The sequence below is a fragment of the Leishmania donovani genome, chromosome 26, assembly GCF_000227135.1.
Source record: "Leishmania donovani BPK282A1 complete genome, chromosome 26".
NCBI classification, from domain to species: Eukaryota; Euglenozoa; class Kinetoplastea; order Trypanosomatida; family Trypanosomatidae; genus Leishmania; species Leishmania donovani.
In genome coordinates this window covers 190,983-210,044 of record NC_018253.1, presented here as the reverse complement: position 1 = coordinate 210,044, position 19,062 = coordinate 190,983, and the positions used below count along the sequence as shown (strand labels likewise).

At 61.9% G+C, this 19,062-nt stretch overlaps 3 protein-coding genes across 3 annotated transcripts; all 3 read left to right on the top strand.

Moving 5' to 3' along the window:
• Positions 1-2,673: 2,673 nt before the first annotated feature.
• Positions 2,674-8,790, top strand: LDBPK_260700 (hypothetical protein, conserved; the record flags this gene model as incomplete). The annotated part of the gene is made up of 1 exon (XM_003861610.1): positions 2,674-8,790. One exon carries the CDS (start codon positions 2,674-2,676, stop codon positions 8,788-8,790), a length of 6,117 nt encoding a protein of 2,038 aa, XP_003861658.1.
• A 1,036-nt stretch (positions 8,791-9,826) lies between these two features.
• Positions 9,827-13,099, top strand: LDBPK_260690 (hypothetical protein, conserved; the record flags this gene model as incomplete). Its single annotated transcript, XM_003861609.1, has 1 exon — positions 9,827-13,099. The coding sequence occupies one exon, from the start codon at positions 9,827-9,829 to the stop codon at positions 13,097-13,099; it is 3,273 nt and encodes a 1,090-aa protein (XP_003861657.1).
• Positions 13,100-15,195: 2,096 nt separating this feature from the next.
• On the top strand, positions 15,196-18,003 carry LDBPK_260680 (hypothetical protein, conserved; the record flags this gene model as incomplete). The annotated part of the gene is made up of 1 exon (XM_003861608.1): positions 15,196-18,003. One exon carries the CDS (start codon positions 15,196-15,198, stop codon positions 18,001-18,003), a length of 2,808 nt encoding a protein of 935 aa, XP_003861656.1.
• Positions 18,004-19,062: the final 1,059 nt, after the last annotated feature.

The window sequence follows — 19,062 nt, the reverse complement described above, 5'->3', positions numbered from 1 at the left end:
TCATCTTCGCCTCCCCCCTCTCAAAAAAAGGAGGGGGAGGGGGAGAGAGGCGGGGGTGTTGGGCTGAGGCGTCTGTCACTTACGTCACCACACGTGCCCCTTGCTATATGGCTATCGATGTTCTCGCCTGCAAGCACCCACTCACACACACCCTCTCTTCTCTCTCCTCTCTCCCCCCTCCCACACACACACACACACACACACACAAACTTGCTTCAGACGGCTCTCTCCCTCTCTCGCTCGCTCTTTCTTTGCCTAGGCTGAGAAGAAGAGAATTGCTGTGGGTGGGTGGGAGGCACGCCGGCTGTGACCTTACCCGTCCGCAGCAGCGGCAGTCGATTCATTCCCCCTCCCCCATCACTGTGAAGTGAGAAGAAGCAACAAAACAAAGCAGAACATAAAGAGGTGCAGCGGGAAGATGTACCATCAGCAGCACTGTAGTGCGTGCGTGTGTGTGCCACATGAAGGCGACGGGGTGCAGAGACACACGAACGCCGCGGGCAATGACGCGAGTGTGCTCCATTTAGACGGTAGTGCGTCACGGTGTTTTTCCTCTCGGCGTCTTTCTTGTCTTCCTCTTCGTCTCTTTGTTTTGTGGGGTCCATGCGCCCGCGAACAGCGAGCCGGCAGAAGTCGAAGGAGGAAGTGGGCGAGGGGAAGCCTGTCAGCGGCGTAGTTCCGTGTCGCGCAGAGAGGGAGTACTGCGTATCGCGACGTAATGTCTTAACACTGTCTCCTCTTCTACGCACCTTCCTCCGATACATTCAACTCCCCTCTACCTCATCTTACATTTCTCCCGTACATATCACGCACGGCGTCGCGTGCCTTTCACTCCTCTTCCACACACCGCGCACACACGCCCTTCCCTCGCCTTACGCGATCCCGCTGTCTTCTCTCCTCGCGTGCAGGTACGCGCGCGCATACCTGACGTACGTCTGCCGTACACACATACGCACCCACTCTTTCTTCTCACTTCTCTCTCCTCCTACCCATTCCCTGGCACTACCATCCAAAGTCTGTGTTCTGACTCGACCCGACTCACAGACGCGGACGGAGCAATAGGCAGAGCGTACAGACGCGAAAGAAGAAGGAAGAAAATCGATTCGACGTCAACTCTACAGCCAATCCGCATCTGCGTTTCTGCCTTCTTCCTCTTCCCTCTATACACTGGGGAGGAAAGAAAGAGGCCAGGCGCGTCAAAGTCGATTGTTCTCATCCATCTTGTGTACCTCTTTCTTCCTCCTCTCGGCAGCTCGTTGGTTTCCATTCATCTCCTTTCTCAATCCGCTTGTGTACGCGTCTGTGTCACCATTGTGGTTGCAAGCCGCCATCTGATTCGTCCTCGTTTCCCTTCACAGGCACACACACACACACACACATACAAGTCTCGCTGCTTTCACCATTGTCCCTTTTCTCCCTCTCGTACCACCTCTATCACCAACACACTCTCTCCTCTTTGTGTGCCACGTGGCTGGAGGCTTTTATTATCTTGCCCCTCCCCCTATTCATCTCCCTCGACAGTTATCTGCTGCGCATGTATCTGTGAATGTGTTGCGCGCGACTGTGAGACTCTGTGTTGAACCCCTTTCCTTGCCCTCCCTCCTCTTTCTCTCTCTGACACTTCTCTCTCCGCCGCTTTTGCCTTTGCTTCTCTCTATGTTTCTGCTTCCTCCCCACATCCCCGTTCTTTCCCTCGCTTCTTTCCGTCTGCGCTCCCTCTCCTGATGAGTCGCTCACGCGACTGCCCCGCACGTCTCCTTCTCTCTGTAGTTCTTCTAGTGGTTCTCCCCCTCACACGCAAAACGCCCACGCCGGTTTCTCCGCCCTGTGGTCTTTGGCGTGCTGTGTCTCGTCTCGCTATTTTCTCCCCGTTGTCTCCCTCTTCCTTTCGTCGTCGTCTTTTCCTTTTAGTTCTAGCCTGTGCGTGTTTTATGCAAACACACACACGCGCACGCACTGTTTCGCTTTTCTTTCCGTCTCTCCTCGCTTGCCTTCTCTTTTACCTCTCCCTTCCCTCAACCGCCCTCTTCTCTCCTCCTTCTGCTCTTGCTCCTCCCTCTCACGCACGCTTGTGCGTTTTCCTCTCCTTGGGCGTCGTGTGTGTTGCGCTCTCCTTGTGCCGTTGTTGTTGCTGCGTCTGTCTGTGTTCGCGTCGCGGGCGCGATTCTCTGCTGTCCTTCTCCTCCTCCGCAGCACTCTTCTGGGTCTTGGGGCGACTGCTATTCCGGTCACTTTTGCCGTCGCAGCAGTACTCGTGGCGCTGCTGCGTCTGTGCGCCACCTGTACCCAGGGGAAAGCAGCGGCATCAGCTGTGGCCTCATTCGACGCGTCGTCGGTGGGGCGGATTCGTGTGCGTCTCTCTGTCTTCTCTCCGTTTCCTTCGTGTCCTGTGTGCGTGCGCGACTGTGGCCCTCTTTCGCACCCTCGCCAAGAGCGACACGCATCCAGACCGCCGCCTCCTCTGTAGCCGTACCGAGGGATTCCTGAAGTACTTGTCTCTTTTGCCACTTTCCCCATCTTTCTTGCCTTTTTGTACGGTTTTCTCAGCGTAGCCTGGCGCTCTGCCACCCGCCACACGATCGCGCCTGTGTCTCCCCGCCTCGTCTCTTCTCTCCCTTCTCCCCCCTTGTGCTTGTGGTTATCATCGCAGCACGAACCTGTACGTAGAGGCCGATGGTAGACTCCGTGTACGGCGGCAGCGCTGCTGCCTTCCCCGCCACCGCCTCTGCGGGCGGTGCTGGCGCCGGTGCGACACGTTTCACCAGCGTCGCCCAGCTGCATGCGAGAGAGGCGGGGGCGTCGTTGTCGTCTCTCATGGATGCCTTGTCGCGCTTGGAGGTGCTGTTTCGCGCCAGCGGGGAAGCTCTCTGCGCCACAACACAGTCCTCCGCGCCAGATCCGAGGACCGAGAACGTTGCCCGCAGAGACCGTGACGAGCGTGCACCGTCAACAGAACCCAAACAGACCGCTCTGCAGGTGCCCTCTACGTTGGACGCTCTCGCCACGGCTGCCGCGCGGTGTGATGCCGAAGTGGGCCAGCAGTTGGCTGTTCTGCGCCGCGGTGTCTCTGCCCTCGCCCAAGAGCTGAGCGCACTCTCGGAACGCTACCCGAGCATGAACGCGAAAGGGAGTTGGGCTGGCGCGACGGGCGGAGCTGGCTCACCATCGTCGCCGCCTGCCGCGACTCTGCGCACGCCACAGATCATGGCGTCGCCACCCTCTGCGCCAGCGGGAGGCAGCACCAGCGGCACCGCCCCAGCTCCTCGTGGCTCGTTTGGGGACACCTCGCCGAGTGACCGAGGCCCCGCTTCCCCGCCACGGGCTCACCGTTCATCCATCGTCAACACAACTACCACCCCCCCGCAGCTGCCGGCCGGTTCCGCTGCCAGCCGCGGCGTCGGCAGCGATGTTGCTGTGCCTAGTTCGGGCCTCGGCGCGTCCTCTGCCGCCTCGTCTGCGGCGAGGCCTGCCATGCCGGCAGCGTCTACACGTCCAGTCAGCGCTGCCAGCCCGCCTCTCCGTGCGGCGGCGTCTCCCAGCCGAACAGCTCCCCCAGCCGAGTCCACGGCGTCCCCGCCGCTAGCCTTCTCACTCGTCGACCGACCAGAGCTGCAAGTGCCGGCGGCGCAACTGCCCCACGCGGCGTGCGTGGAGAACGTGAAGAAGTACTTGAGTCACTGTGTGGAGTGGCCTCCGCGACCCCGTGAGCAGCGGCGAGCGCGGCCACCCCAGGGTATGCACGGCGGCCGTGCGTGGAAGCGGGAGGACTCTAACGATGATGGCCGTGGCGGCGGTGAAGCTTCGCAGCTGAAAAGCCCAGATGGCCAACCAACGCGCTCTGGGCTCGGCGGCGATAGCACCCATCAGCGCAGCGAGACTGACGAGTTCCTGCGACGGCTGACGGAAGAGTCGCCCTATGAGTTGTCAGTGCCGCGCTCACCTCTGTCCAACTCCCGCGGGAGCCCAGCGGCCAGCTCCGTTCGCAGCGGCTACAACAGCAACAGCGGCAGCTACGGCAGCGGTGGCGACAACGACTTGCGCTTCGAGGAGGAGGAACAGCAACAGCAGCGTCAACTGTCCGGTTCCGCGGCTGCCGACCGCAGAGCTTCCTCCAAGGCGGCGATCACGGGAAGCGGCAAGCGTCACCGCAGCCATGGGCCTGTTCAGACCACGCCCACGCGTCGCACGCCGCGTCGACGCACTCGCAGTACGAAGGCGAACGGTGCCGATGCGCAGCCGCAACAAGCGTCGCGCCGCCGAGGCCGACCAACGCTGCAGGAGTCTGTAGACGCGCTGGTGTTGGGACAACTCCGCGCTGACGGCATTGCCCTTCCTGCACCAATGGAGGCCGAGTTGTGCTGGTGCGAGGAAGACGACGTGAGCGCGGTGTCGCAGGGTGCCGAGGCTGCCTCAGGGGTTGCGGCAGCCGCTCGGTCTGCCAAGCCCGCGGCGAAGGGAGCGAAGCGGCTTAGCGATGGCTCCTCGGGCAGGGGCTACAGCAGTGCCACCGGCGACGTCGAAGCTGACTTTGCTGTGGTTCTGCAGGAGGTGCGCACGCTGGTGCAGCACGGCCAACGCGGCAGTGTCTGTCGCGGCTCCTTGACTACTACATCCGCAGGATCCGCGAAGGAGCTCTCTACCGGTGTGGACAACCCTCGGTCCGAGCTGTCACGGGTGTCTGCGCAGCTGTCCACGCGTTTGCCAACGACTTCGACCTGGTTGGCTCAGATCCACGACTTTTGCGCCCTTCTTGAGGACATGGCCATCGCTGCTGCCGCCGGAGACGCGGACGCCACAGCCTCGGCAGAAGAGGATCGGCAGGAGGGGTCAAAGACAGGGTTCACACGGCGCTCACAGACCTCGGCAACATCCCTGACGCGAGAGCGTGTATCGGCAGCGCCGAAGGCGTTCTCGTTCTCCTCGTCTGCAGCCTCCTCTCCCAACCGCTCGTCCTCCGACGCCGCCGCCGCAGCGAGTGCCAGCGACTTCTCTACTGTCGCGGATGAGCTGTTTTCCTCCGCCGAGGAGGTGGAGGGCTCGAACGACGGCGAAAGTGGCGATGGCCAGCGCCATCGCACGAAGCGGACACCTGTGACGTCTGCGGCGACAGCCGCGGCTGCTGTTGTGGAGGCCTCCCCGATCTCGCTGATGACATCGCTGGAGCACTCGGTATCCATTGCTCAGCCTTCTTTGCACAGCAGCCAGAGCAGCAGTGCCGCCCCTTCTTCCTTTCGCGACACGTCACGGTCCGCGGAGCCGCACCAGGACGAGGCGGGGGCGGAAGCGGACGAGGGTGAGCCGTCTGCGCCGACGCAGCCGAGCCGCGGTCTGCAAGCCACAGTCGCTCTCGCGGATGTGTGGCTGGGCGGCTTCGACGTGCCGGGGGTGCGCGTAGATGGCAGTGGCGCCACCGCAACGCACGCGGTGCCCACGGCTGTAGGAGCCGCGTCTAACCGCGGCAGCGCCCCCTCGGCACCCGCGCCGACCATCTCGTCGTCGCCTGATCAGCAACACTTGCCCCTGAGGCAGCAGCGCACACCCACCACCGGCGCGCGCGCGCTTGCTGAGCAGCATTCCTGCTCTCACGAGGCTCAGAAGCACTGGCAGCAAACGCTTCAGCAGCGGCAAGACGCCCTGTTGCATCGGCGCTGCGTGCGAGTGCGTGCGGATACGCCGGTGTCGCCGGCGGAGAGTCCTCCCCCAATCACTGTCGCTGCCGGCGCGTCGGCCACTGACGATGCTGTGCCCCAACGAACGTGGGTGCAGTGCATGGGGGGAGGGAAGGTGGCACCAGTGATGGATCACAAGGCCGCCGCCGAACACCTGCGCGCCCTCTGCGCACTGTTGCAGACCGATTTAATTGTCATCAGCGCGCTGCAAGAACTGTCGGCGCTGATGCGCACCACGCCCGTGGCGGTGTCCGCCGACACCGAGGCTCGTAACGGCAAGGCCGCGCCGCAGCCGAGCTCGCCATGTAGCTTTTTTGCGGCTGCCACGCGCCTTTTGGTGTCTCTTCAGCAGCACCGCAAGATACAGGCCCGCTCCGCACAGGAGGCATACATGCTACACGACGGCAGTAACCCGGCGACAATCAGTAGCCAGTCTGCACACACCCTGACATCCATTTCCGACCCGCTTACCCCGCCTGGTCGCCGCGGTGTTGCAATGACAGGCGGCGACGGCACTGGCGCTGCACCGCTGATGCTTTCGGTGCTCCACCCGATGAGCGCTCTGGGCTACATCCCTATGCTGCGGAGCGTGGCTTCGACGGCAGTGGACAGACTTCTGAGCGGCGACTCTGACGGCGCCGGCGACACCCTCAGCCATGAAGAGCATCTCACGCGCTACATTCTGGCGGTGGCGCCGTACCTCCTCGCGTGGGAGACAGGCGCTGCTGAGACCGGCAACTGCGACGGCGCCCCGCGGCAGGAGGTACCGCACCCCCACGAGCCCGTGAGCCCCGTCGGTGGGGAGGGCACTTTACCACTGGCATCGGCGTTATGCGCAGCGTCGCCCTCCAGACTGCCGCTTCCCGTCTGGGTATATGTGGAGTCTCTCACAACAACGCTTCTGGAGGAGGCGCGCAAGCTGAACGCCATGTATGAGCTCTACGTGCTTTTGGTGGCGGAGGCCACACTGCAGAGCCGTCGTAGCGGTGCCGGGTGTGCTGCCGATCTCTCCAAGGCGACCTCCACCGCCTTCTCGCTGGCACCTATGTGGCACGGTGGCACTGACGAGACGCTGATGTCGTATGTGCGCCGCCGAGGTCGGGCTGCGTCCATTGCCCAAGGCACCGGCGTCTTGGGCATGGCCGTATCGCTCGACAATGGTCTTGAAAAGTATGTGACGCCCATCAGCGCCTATCTGCTGAACTCGTTCGACCAGTTGGAGGGGCGTCACCTGCTGCACAGCGTGTTTCAGGAGGTGCAGCTCAGCGACGTGGTGGCCCGCGTCCGGGCACGGCGGGAGCATAAGATGGGTTCTTCTCCTGCTGGCCGACGCCGCTCGCCCGGCGCCCCAAGCGCGGACGACGAGGAGGGTCTCGACAACTTCAGCTTGCTACCAGGCACGTTGTCGTCTCCCGCGCTGCGCAGCGCGGCAAGTGCGCAGCCGAGCATGCGAGCCACAGAGCAGCGGACGTCTTCTGGGCGTGGCGGCGGCAGCGTGGAAAACGACGTCGACCAGCCAGCAGAGCAGCAACGGCGGGGCGACAGCGAGAGTGAAACCACGCGGCAGCGCCGCGGACGCGGCACCGCTCGGCGCCTCATCAACCTATCAGGCCCAGGCCAGACACGCCACGCTATTATCGAGGGCTTCGTTCGATACCTGACTGGAGATCGGCGCCGGAGTGGTACACTCAGCGGAGGTGCCAACAGCCCCTCTCACGGTACCGATCAGCGATCCGGGACCGAAAGCGGTGGCTCACCGTCGCAGCAGCGCGCCTCTTCGCACACTGCCTCCCACCATCACAGCGGGCTGACGCTCGATGTGCCGCACACATCATCACTGCTGCAGGAGATGGACGCGCGACTCGAGGCGGGGGCGTCGAATGTGGCGCTTATTCGTTCGGTAGAGCGAATGTTGGACACCGGCTCCCTTGTTGATGCGCTTAATGTCGGCAAGGTCCTTCCTCATAAGCAGGCGGAGCTGTCGACACGGCACTACTTCAACGCCCGCGCCGCCACCTTCACCACGCGGCACACGCTGCCATCGTACACTGCCGCCTGTGTATCGGTGGTGCAGTGCCGCTGGCAGCCTGTGTTCCAGTCCACGATGTGCTTCTGCCCCGTGACGCGCCGCCGTTGCCTTGACCCGCTTGTCTGCGGCGCGTTGCTTATCTGCGCCACACTGCCGCCGCAGGAGATCATCTGCTCAGCCCCGGACCCGTCGCAGTCGTCGACGCCGACGCACGGCGTCTCGGGAGGACCAGCGGAGGTGGCCACGGGCCCTGCGACTGGCACGGCTGCGGCCACGAATGCGAATCGTCAGCTCCCCAACACCATTCGAGCGCTGCGCAGCCGTTTTGAGCGGAGCACCGAGTCCTCACGGCCGGCGCAGCAGCGGCAAGTTCAAGCACCGTCGCCCCGCTCCAATCTGCCTCAGCCGGAGAGCACTGCTGTCGCACTCAACGCCCCTGACATGCGCACAGCTTCGCCAGGGTCGCCGCGGTCGCAGCAACAGCAACAGCAACACCAGTATCAGCGGCTGCAACAGCAGCGCCCACCGGCGCCGCCGCTTCCGCATGCCGCACTCCCAGACCCCATCCGCATCATATCTGTCTCTTCCCTCTTCCCAGCTTTTCTTCTTCGCGGACCGTCAATGATGCCGGATGCGATCACGATTTCGCGCATCATGACGCGTGCCGTGACAGCCCTTTACGCCGACTCAGCCGTGCTGGCCAGCGACCGTGATGAAGGGCGGGAGGAGGAGGATCAGGAGGGTGGTGCCACTACCGCGACAGCTGCAGCTGCGGCAGTGACGCCTCTCAACAATGACGCTTTTCATGTCTTGCGTGCCGTCACGGTGCCGCTCGATATGCCGCCGGTGACGCGCAATCTTCTCGCCTCGCCGGACAGGGCTTACGCGTCGTTGCTGAACCCGCCGACGCTGCTAGAGTGCGGACACGTGGTGTCCCACAAGACCTACCTCGATCTGCGTACCACGGCGCGGCGGACAAATCGCAACGCGGCTGCTGTCGCCGCAGCGGGTACCACCACGGTGGTGTGCTGCCCCTACTGCAGCAAGGTGACGGCGGTGAAAGATGCCGTGACGCTGTCTTACCTTTACTGAGTCTCCTCCCTCTCTAAAAAATAAAAATGGGGTTTTCGGCACACCGCATCTTCACTTTTCTTTCGAGTCTCCCCGCTTCCTCGTCCGCCATGCAGCCGAACGGGCGAGATGGAATCGGCGACGCGAGGCAAAGAGGAACGAAAACAGGGGAAGTGAAGAGAAGAGAGATGTGTGCGTGTACGTGTGTGCAGCACCAAGTTCAGTGGCGTTTCATCGCGTAGGTAGTACGAGCGTGGTGAAGAGGGAGAACTAGGGAAAGGCCGGCATAAGACACGGATTTTGTGGATGTATTTAGGATCTCTCCATGTGTGCCGCCGCACCTCCCCGTGCCCCTCCTCCCCCCTCCGCACATCACCCGCCTCTTTCTTTTTCTGAACTCCCCCACGAGTGCACCCATGGTGTGTTCTTCAACTTTATTCCTGAGCTTCTCTTGCCGACGTTGCAAGCCATCTGTTCAGCTTTCTGCGGTGCCCTCAATGCTTGTCTCCATCAACACACATACACACACAGTGTCGATATACACACACACACATATATATATATATATATGCATATCTATGTGTGAATCTAACTGCACCGATGCATTTGCATTACCCGGGGCGATTTCAGCGGTGTTGTCAGCAAGCGGGATGGCTGTGCGTGCATGCGTGCTTGCGCTCTGCGTGTTGCACGGTTTAAATGTGCAATGCCCTCGTGGTCATGCAGAATTTCCGACTTAAACAGCACCAGAAGGGCGAGCGCTAGCGTGACTCATTTCTCGACAGCTGTGCCCCCCCCCCCTCTTCTTTCCAGTCTCCTGATAGGGGCCTCGGCCGTCCACTTCCGTGACAAGTGTGAGCACTCTTCACGCACTTGTTCCGCTCGCTTTCTTGTCTACTCAGTCTTCCTGTCTCTCACCTGAATTGCTTTCGGAAAGTGAGAACATCGGCGCACAGAAGGCAGCGGAAAGCCGCACTGTCGTCACCTCATCGCTCCCTCGATCTCCCGCACCAAGCTCGTAAAAGGAGGAACTCACCCGCTCGCGGCGCACGTGAGTATGCCCTACGGCGGCTTCTCGAAGACCCGCTACGGCGACTCCCTGGAGGGGTGGTCCGCCGTGGACAAGGTGGCGAAGTTCAGCCAGGCAGTGGGTCGCGTCAGCGGCGGCCGTGGCACCGCCATCTTGATTGCACTGATAGACGGTAAGGCGCAGCTGATCGACACGCCCTCGATCGGGCTGTTGGGTAACTCCGGCAACAACGGCTCCAACCTGAGCCACGGTCTCACCCACTGGCACCGCAGCGACGGCTGTCGCTCAACGCAGCGCGCCCAGCAGCCGAGCAACAGCGGATGGTGCGCCGGTCGTCCCGGCGCTTCGCGCAGCAGCACAACACCGCAGAGCCCGCCGGCGCTAGGCGTGCTGCTCACCACCTCGTATGTGCTCCGCAGTCCGCAGGACATGGCAGACGCTTCCGTGTGCTTCCTCGACCAGCCCATCGTAGGCATGGCTGCTTTGCTGGGCCGAGAACCTAAGCCGATGCATGTCGGCCTCTGCAGCGCGTTCGGGTTTGTGTCTTCTGTGGCTACCCCAAAGAAGGAGCGCGAGTACACCTGCCGGACAAGCACCGTTGCCACTGCTTGCCGCTCGCGGCTGGACGATGAGCCAGACTACCTCCTCTACGCCGCTGCGGCCGGCGACTCGGAGGAGGATGAGACCGAGGAGATCGGGTTCACGCTGACGTACTGCGAAGTCTTTCCCACGCACGACGACGCAACATACCCGAAGGAGCGGTCTCCGCCGCTGAACCCATCACAGCCAGGCGGTAGTCACGGGTGCAGTGCGGAAAGTGCCATGTCAAGTCCCTCTGAGCGCGGGCCTAGCTACGAAGGAGGTGCAGGACTGGGTAAGGAGGCAGATGGGACGGCGGCGTCCCTCTCCGAGTTTGCGCTGCCTCGAGAACGGGGTGCGAAGGGCGTTGCTTCCGACGCCGCTCACGCCGCCGGTGGCCCTCAGGCGAACCGGCTCGCCTCTGATGCGGCAAGGAGAAGATTTAGCGGCGCGCAAGACAGTCTCTGTCAGGTGCAGCCGCTTCACGTACCTCTCTTGCTCTCGGCCATCCCAGCAATCAAGGTAGGGGACGTTCATTTGATGATCACCCACGTGAATGACGGGCGACGGTCCTACCGCGTGCAGCGCGTCGCCGCCGTCTTCGCGGACTACTGCCTGTATGAGCCGACCAGCTTTGGAGAGGTGACGTGCAGCGGCGGCCCCGTCTTCAATATGCAAGGCGACTTCATCGGGGTGCAACACGAGCGCAACGGCCAGAGCCTTTGCCTGCTCATTAAGTCCATCGTGCGGCATTTGTTTGACGCGGGCCTGCTCGGCATGTGCCGTGCTCCCATATCAGCGGAGACAATCAAGCAGCGAGAGGTACACGCCCGGCCTGGCGACGCTGTCTTCTCTGCGATGACCACACGCCTACCGGCGTTTTCCGGTTCGAATAGGATGCCGCCGCTGAAGACGAACAATTGCCCCACCTCCCTGCGCTGCACTGGCGCAGCGGCGGCTAGTGACGGCGCTGAGCGGGGAGGCCACAGCGCGTCGAGCAGCCGACTGCCGGCTGTGCCGCTTGGCTCGAAAAGTCCTGCGACTCTCCGCGCCGAGAGGGACTTCACCGTTGACGCCACTGGAACTACTATGGCACCTTCCCTTGCCACCATGTCCAACTTTGGCAGCCCGCGCACGCTCCACGGCCGGCCCGCCGACAGCACCGCCAACTCTTCGTGCAAGAGCGTCCGTCCTGCTGAGGGCGGCGCCGGGGTAGCAGACGCCGTCGCTGCGGCAGCGCTTCCCCTTATCCCGCCTTCCAAGCCCCTTTCGCAATGCGTGCCAAGCTTCGAAGAGGTCTTCGCAGAGTTCTTCGACGGCGCTGACAGTCTGCCACACATACTTTACGCCTTTCCTTACTGCCCGCCGCTCGTGAAGATCACCATGGAGAGCCTCGCGCAAGTCAAGCGCGAGGACGAGCTGGAGCGCATCGTCGCCGTTGGCGGCGTCGGCGCAATCCTCGAGGCCATCGACGGGCACCCGCAGGAGGAGCAGATTGTCACGAGTGCCCTGGCGGCGCTGTGCCGCATTTGCCTGTGCGAGCGCAACTTAGCCATCTTTCTGCACCTCGACGGCGTGGTGACCGTGATGGAGATTATGAAGGAGTATGTGCGCCAGCAGGCCGTGCTGCAGTGGGGCATTCGCACACTGCTGTGTGCCACCGACATGTCCTGCCCGTCCGCAGCGGCATCGGCGGAACTCATGGTGCGCAGCAGTGCCCCCGAGCTGTTGGTGAACGTCTTGCGCGTTCATGGCGCCGCGCCGCGCAAGACCGCCACGCGGCAATCGCAGCCCAACCACCTCATCCGCTGGGACTGCGACCTCATCGCGAACCTCCTCATGGCCAATCCGCGTCTCACCACGCTGTTCCTGCGAGAGGACTTCCTCACGCTGCTGCTGCAACTCAGCCGCGACGACGCCGACAACGCGTTTCTTATGGAGGGGTTCGCGCATGTCTTTTGCGCCTTCGTGCAGTGCTTCACCGAGGAGGATGAGCCGCCCCCGCCGCACATCTTGCAGGTGGCACCCGCGCCCGGCTTCAAGCGGCACCCAGCCATGCCGTCTCCCAACAACTCTCCAGCGCCGCGATTCCGCGAGCTAAGCGTTCATGGGGGGGCCAGCAACCCAAACAGAGCGGCCCACTGCAGCGGCGGTGACCATGTCTGCCGCGGCGGCAGAGAGTCCCCCGCATCGTCGGCGCCCGCTACGTCGTCGCTCTACTCGCCGAACACCATCGCAACGAGCCCCCACAAGGTCAGCTTCTTCTTCCTGTGCGACATCATGAGCCATGACACGGATGGGCGCCTTGCGCGCGCCGTCCTTGACGTCTGCGAGGCCGCGCTTGACCCGAAGAACAGCATCACGGCGCACCGCGGACGGCCGGAGGTGGTGCTGATGCGGTGCCTCGAGACACTCCGCCTGCTGCTCACGTGGGGGCTATTACGGCTTCCGCGCGGCGAGGCAATGCTGTCGGCGGTCGAGGGCCTCACTGTTCTCGGCTTCGCCTCTACACTGGCGATGCCGCCGACGTGCTTCTCAGCACCATCGTCACCGCGGTCGTTGCCCTCATTCTCGCAGGATACGGCGCGCTTGCTGCTTATCTGCCAACGCGTGCGACGCGAGTCAACCTCCTCCAGTGAGCTTGTGGTAAGGGCGGAGGCTGTGCAGCGACTTCTTCTGAGAGGCAGCCGGATGTCGGGGGTTGTCTGCGCGGGTGCTTAGGTTGAAAGGCTTGTGTGTGTGTGGGCGGGGGAGGGGGCGCTGATGGCTGTGGTACGGCGTGCGGTATGGCACCACGAGGTGGCGCGCCGGTGACGAGGAAAGCGACGGTGTGCACGCCGAGAGTGTGCGCGTGTTTTCTGCTCGTGTGCGCCGGTGCTTTCGGCCCCTCTGCCTGTGCACAATCTCTTCTACTTTTTGTGTTTCACTGGAATACTCGATGTTTGATAGCCAAAAGGAGAGCTGTGTACGCAAGTGCGTGAGGACAGAGGGGTGCTGGTGATGGATGAACGGTGAGAGATGGCGGCAGCTACGACGGCGGCTGTCTTGGGCCGTCTCTTACTACTCCCCCCCCCCTGTGTTTGTGTGCGTGTATGTACCGCTCACGGCCTTTTCCTTCTCACATGGCGGCGGCTGTCGCTTTTGCAGTGCCGGAAGCAAAAAAGAGGCCCGAACGGCAGCCATGCCAGCTGTGAACCTACACACCATCGCACTCCTGCGAAAGGGGGGGGGTGCATTGGGGACCCCACTGCCCTCTTCGTCCTCTTACGCCCACCCCCTCCCTCCCGTTTGATCTTCTCCTCCCGCCTGTCGAATCCGGTGCCTGCGTTTGCTGAGGCGAGTGGGTGGGTGGGTGGCGGGCGAGGGTGTGGTGATTCACAACGCGGCGGTGGACTCGCATTCATGCGACTGAAAGCCTACCTTGGTCGTTGCGTGCGAATGCACCCTGTGCGCATGCTGGTGAGATGGGAATGGTGCTCGTTAGGGCGTGAGTTCCGTGACAGGACCTTCATGCTCGAGTGAGCTCTGCGTGTGTCGCACACATTCACACAGGCGCCTTCACTTGGCACGCTGCCACCTTGCTGCATCGAAACCAGAAAAGTCGCCTCTTCTTTTAGTGCTGTCATGTTTTTCCCGCCCTCTCCCTTCTCATTCTTCCGATCTGCTCCGCATCCCATCGCATACATGCGGATGATCTCACGTGCCCCTAACTTCATCTCCCCCCTGCGCACTTACGTGTAAACCCTCTCTTTCTGCACGTGGCATGCTTCTCTCCTTGCGTGCGCTGACACACATCCGGTCCCTCTCCCCCAAACACACACACACACACGCACACGCCAATGGTGCGCGCCTTTCTTCCACCGCCTCCGCTGTGCATGCGCGTTGTGCTGTGCGCGCCACAGCACGCGTTCTCGTTTTAATTCGTGAAGGTCCCTTCGAAGAAAAGAATACACTCTCCAGTATCTCCTGTACTCATCTGTGCAGCAGCCGAGCGAGGGGTAGCGGCGCGCAAGCCATTACTATATCCGAGTTGCGAGATCGAGTCGGTTAACGGTGGGAGGCGCAAGACAGATACATATTCAAACAAAAGCAGGAACACGAGTAAAGGGACATCTTTCTCACCCTTCCTCTGTTTTCCTTTCTGCGCCGACCCCCTTCCCTCCCTCCCTCCCCAACACGCCCAACCCGTATCTTGTCTGCCTCCTTGGCTTCGTCGTCGTTGCCACAGCCGCTGCTCCCCGTTCTCTCCTCCTTTTCGCTTTCCTCAGCTCTTTGGGCGCACTGCACTTTCAAGGTTGACGAGCGTGTGCGTGTGCGTGTGCGTGTGCGTGTGCGTGTGCGTGTGCGTGTGCGTGTGCGTGTGCGTGTGCGTGTGCGTGTGCGTGTGCGTGTGCGTGTGCGTGTGCGTGCTCGAAACGCTTTGTGATTTCCCTTCTCTTCTGTTGTGCCCCGGCGTGCGCCGAGTATTGTTGTTGCCGACGCGCACTCTCTCGCTTGCTCCTTCTCATACTTTTTGTATTGCTCTATGTGGGTAGTGCCTCCCCGGCTAACTCAACGCCTCCATCTCTTTCTCTCTCTTGTTTTTTTTTTTCTAGGGTACGTGCGTGCGCGTGTGCTCCCCCTCTTCCCACACCCCACACCCCTCCCCTCGTCAGCATTTACGTGCTGCTGTGCTCTCGCTACTCCGGTACGGCCTCGTCGCATCCTTTCCTTGCTCTCTTCGTTTCTGTGAGCGTCTTCGGCTGCTTTCGAAGCTCGCTCCCCCGTCGTCGATCCTCGCGTGTTGCCCGCAGATCGGAAACCCCCCACGGCCCATCATGCACTCTTTCACCTCCAACAACACGCCGAGCCCTCAGTCGGCCACGCACCGCCACACGAACCACTCCGCTACAAACACCTCGTCGCTACTGCCGCCGACCGCTTCACCGGTCCTGCAGGCGTCTTGTATGGATGCAAAGGAGGACCAAATTGACGCTGACGCGCAGGGTATTCCATCTTCAGTTCTCTCCACCTCAAAGGCGAGAATTTCCGCGGTGCCGACCAGCACCGAGTCCCCGCCATCGCGCGGCGCTGCTTACCAGCACGCCCCCGCCGGCAGCATCAATGAGAGCGCAGCAACCGGCGCCACCGCAGTGCAGCACAGCGATTCAGGTAGCAGCACCGCAGCACCCACCGCGTCATCGTCGTCGCCACCGCCTCAGAAACAGCAGTCGCAACATCTCAAACCCGCTGCCTACCCTGGGAAGCTCGACGACGCTCCTCACGCCGTGAACGACAACATGGAAGCTGTCATCATCAACAAGGGCAGGATCTGCACCCTTGCCTACTTCCCTAGTAGTGGCAACTTCCGCATCACGCACGTGTCAAGCACCGGCAAGACGCGCGTAGTCCTGAACATTCCGGTGCGGACGATCATCAACATAGAGACCGCGGCTGAGCGTGACGCGCGGCAGCGAGCGCGCCAAGCGAACGACGACACAGTCAAACTTGCCTTTGCCGAGAACGGGCGTAACACGGGAGGTCTTCTCTGCACCTTCCCCTCCGGCGCCGACGAGGACAACGAGACAGTGGTGTTTGCCCACTCCCGCGTCAACACAGCCTCCTTCACGCTGAGGTTGCTGGGCGGGCCCTCTCCCACACCGACTGCGTCGCACTTCGGCACGCACACAGCCGCTTGCGCGGTGACCACGGCGGTGCCGAGCATCCGCTACTATGCCCACTACGTGCAGCAGCGCAACAAGGAGAACCCGTCTATCCGCACGCTAGAGTTCCAGTCGAGCGGCCCGGCCGAGACGGTTCAGCATGTTGTGTCAACGGTGGTGCAGCGCATCTATCAGAAGGGCTCGAAGCACATCATCGCCTTTATTAGCGCCAAGTCAGGCAAGGGAAAGGGTGAGCACATCTTCGAGAAGCAGGTGCGCCCCGTGCTGCACTTCAGCCGCCACACATACCAGGCTCACGTGACGCGCCGCGCGCATGACTGCGAGGACTACGTAGCAAACCTTGAGAACCCGATGAACAGCAACACCGTCATTGCCGCCGTTGGCGGAGACGGCATGATTCACGAAACTGTGAACGGCGTGCACCGCCGCAAGCTGGCACTCGTGCGCTGGCTGCGCAGCGTGACAGCCGAGGGGAGCACCGGGGGCACGTCTGCCGTCTCGCCCAACGTGTCTGCCCATCTGAACGAGGAGACGTGCGCGGCGGTGACACTAAAGTCGGGCGGCGCTAACAAAGTGGCGCCCCACGGCGAGGCCAGCGTCGGCTCTCCGTCACCCTTCATTCAGCTGGGTTGTGAGGAGAACAAGCGTAACGGTTACGGCGGAAACGGTGCGACGCCTTCGGCGGAGGCGACGGCCCGAGAGGCTTATCGGCTTGCCCGCTGTCTGGTGCAAGACGGCTGGGATGCGCTGATGCCGCTCGTTGCGACGGTGGCGACCGGAAGCGCCTGCGGCCTTGCCAAGAGCCTTGATGTCCTCTCCGTCGCCGAGGCAGCGTTGTCGCTGGTACACCTGAGCACGGTGCACATGGACCTGCTGTTGATGAACTTCACCCCGAACGAGGATATGGTGGAGTTCCACCGCTGCCGTATGAGTGCGAGTCGACTCGACGCCGCACAGCGCGAGTTCTCGCAGTACAAGGAAGACAAGGCGGCCGAGCTGCAGGAGCGATTGCGGCTGAGAGAGGCGCTCCAGCTGCCTCCCCGAATGCTGACGGCAGCCGACTGTATGACACCTTTCCTGAAGGATGGCTCGAACGTCTACCGCGACGCCGTCAGCTGCGCGACGCGGATGCCGGAGTTACACAGCCGTGTCGCCTTTATGTCGCTGTCGTTTGGCGCCGCGAACGACATCGACCACGGCTCGGAGTCGTTGCGTTGGATGGGCAATGCCCGCTTCCACGTGTATGGTGGGTACATGATACTGCGTGGCCTCAAGCGGTACAAAGGCATGCTGCGTTACCTGCCGTGGGAGAGCAAGGCTGGCAAGACGGTGGAGAAGCTGCACACACGCTGCAAGATTCCATCGACAGATGACTTTCCGCTCTGCACGATGCGGGAGAGCTGCCCGCACTGCCGCCAGTATGTGTTTGCCCACTGCGGCGCGCCGTCGCTCTCCTCGATGCAAGGCAATGACACGCATCCGGGCCCAACTCCAAACACCAGCCGAGGCGCTGCCCAGCCCATTAGTGCCGCCGAAGCTCTAGCCCCATACACGGACCAGCAGTTGCTCGACGAGGACGCTGTGGACTTCAAGGATGAGCGGCTCCCGTGGGTAACCATTCGCGGTGATTTCTGCATCGCACTCCTGTGCAACGTGCGGGATGTTGCGCAGGACATGCTCATGGCGCCGTTAGCACACATGTCGGATGGCGCCATCGATGTAGTCTACTGCCGCGTCGACCCCACCACGGGCCGCGGAGGACGGATGGAGATGCTGAAGTTCTTTATGGGTCTGGAGTCGGGTGCACACGTCAACCTCGACTTTGTGAACTACGTAAAGGCGCGCGCCTTGGAGATCAAGGTGGACGCCGGCATCTCGATGTCGGACGGCGAGTTGATGCCGCTCAGCTCCGTGCGCGTGACGAAGATGCGCGGCAGCGTGCAGCTCGTGCGCAGTGGGTAGAGCGAGTGGCCAAGGATCCAGTGCGGGAGGGCGGAGAGAGACTTTCATGTCTGTCAGAGGCATCGTGTATATGTGTACGAGTGTACATCGCCTCCTTTTCTACATTCGTTCTTTCTCCCTTTTCTCTCTCGTGGATGTTCTCCATGCGCCACACAGCCGAATACGTGCTAATTCGCTCCCTCTCTCTCTGTGTGTCTGCCTGCTGCATCCTCTATTGGCTGTCTGCTCTTTTCCGTCTGCGGTGCTTTTCTATTATTCTGTTCCCTCTCTCATTCCTCCTCTTCTGACGAGGCCTGCAGACACATTTGAAAAGTTTTTAAAGTTATGTTGGCGGCTCGCGAAAGCTGCCTGGAGGCCGTCAAGTGTAGGATGTCGTTGTTGTCATTGCTGCTTGAGTGTGTGGTGGCGCTTGCTCGTCTGCTACAGATGTGGAATGCTGTAGCCGCGTCTCTCGTGTGCGCTCGTGCCGGCTTGCTGTGCTGCTCTCTCTCTCTCTGACTTTGATTTTTTTTTTTCTTGCTCGTTTCCTCCCGTGTTGTGTTCAACGCCTCCTCCTGTTTCTGTACGTCTGCCATGGGGCCTTGAAGGATGTGCGCGTGTGTATGCGGAGGCCCGGTGATGAGGTCCGTGGCCCCATCGTCACGGAGACAACACGCGCCCTCCCCCTCTTCCTCGTGAGCTCCATCCTTCACGAGCCAATCTTGATCTGCTCCTGCTCTTCCCAGACAGCAGAGGCGACGCCCCCCTTCGCCATTTCTTCGTCTCTCCGTGTGCGCGTGCGCGTGAGCTGTGTTTTGTGTTGTGTTTTGCTGTACTGCGCTGCGCACCGCTGCTTGTCTGACGCATTCGCCTGAGATGCTTGGCCACTGCTTCTTCGTTGCTCTCTCCCACTCTCTCTTCTTTGGACTCTCCAGGAGAGAGGGGAAGATCGTGTGGGCGGCGATGCGGCGAAGAGAGGGAGAGGGGTGGCGGAAGGAAAAGAAAGGATGGGGGGGGCGGGGTGGGGCGGTGGCCCACTCGCGTAGCGAAGGGCTGAACCCCTCGCAGACCTCTCTCTCC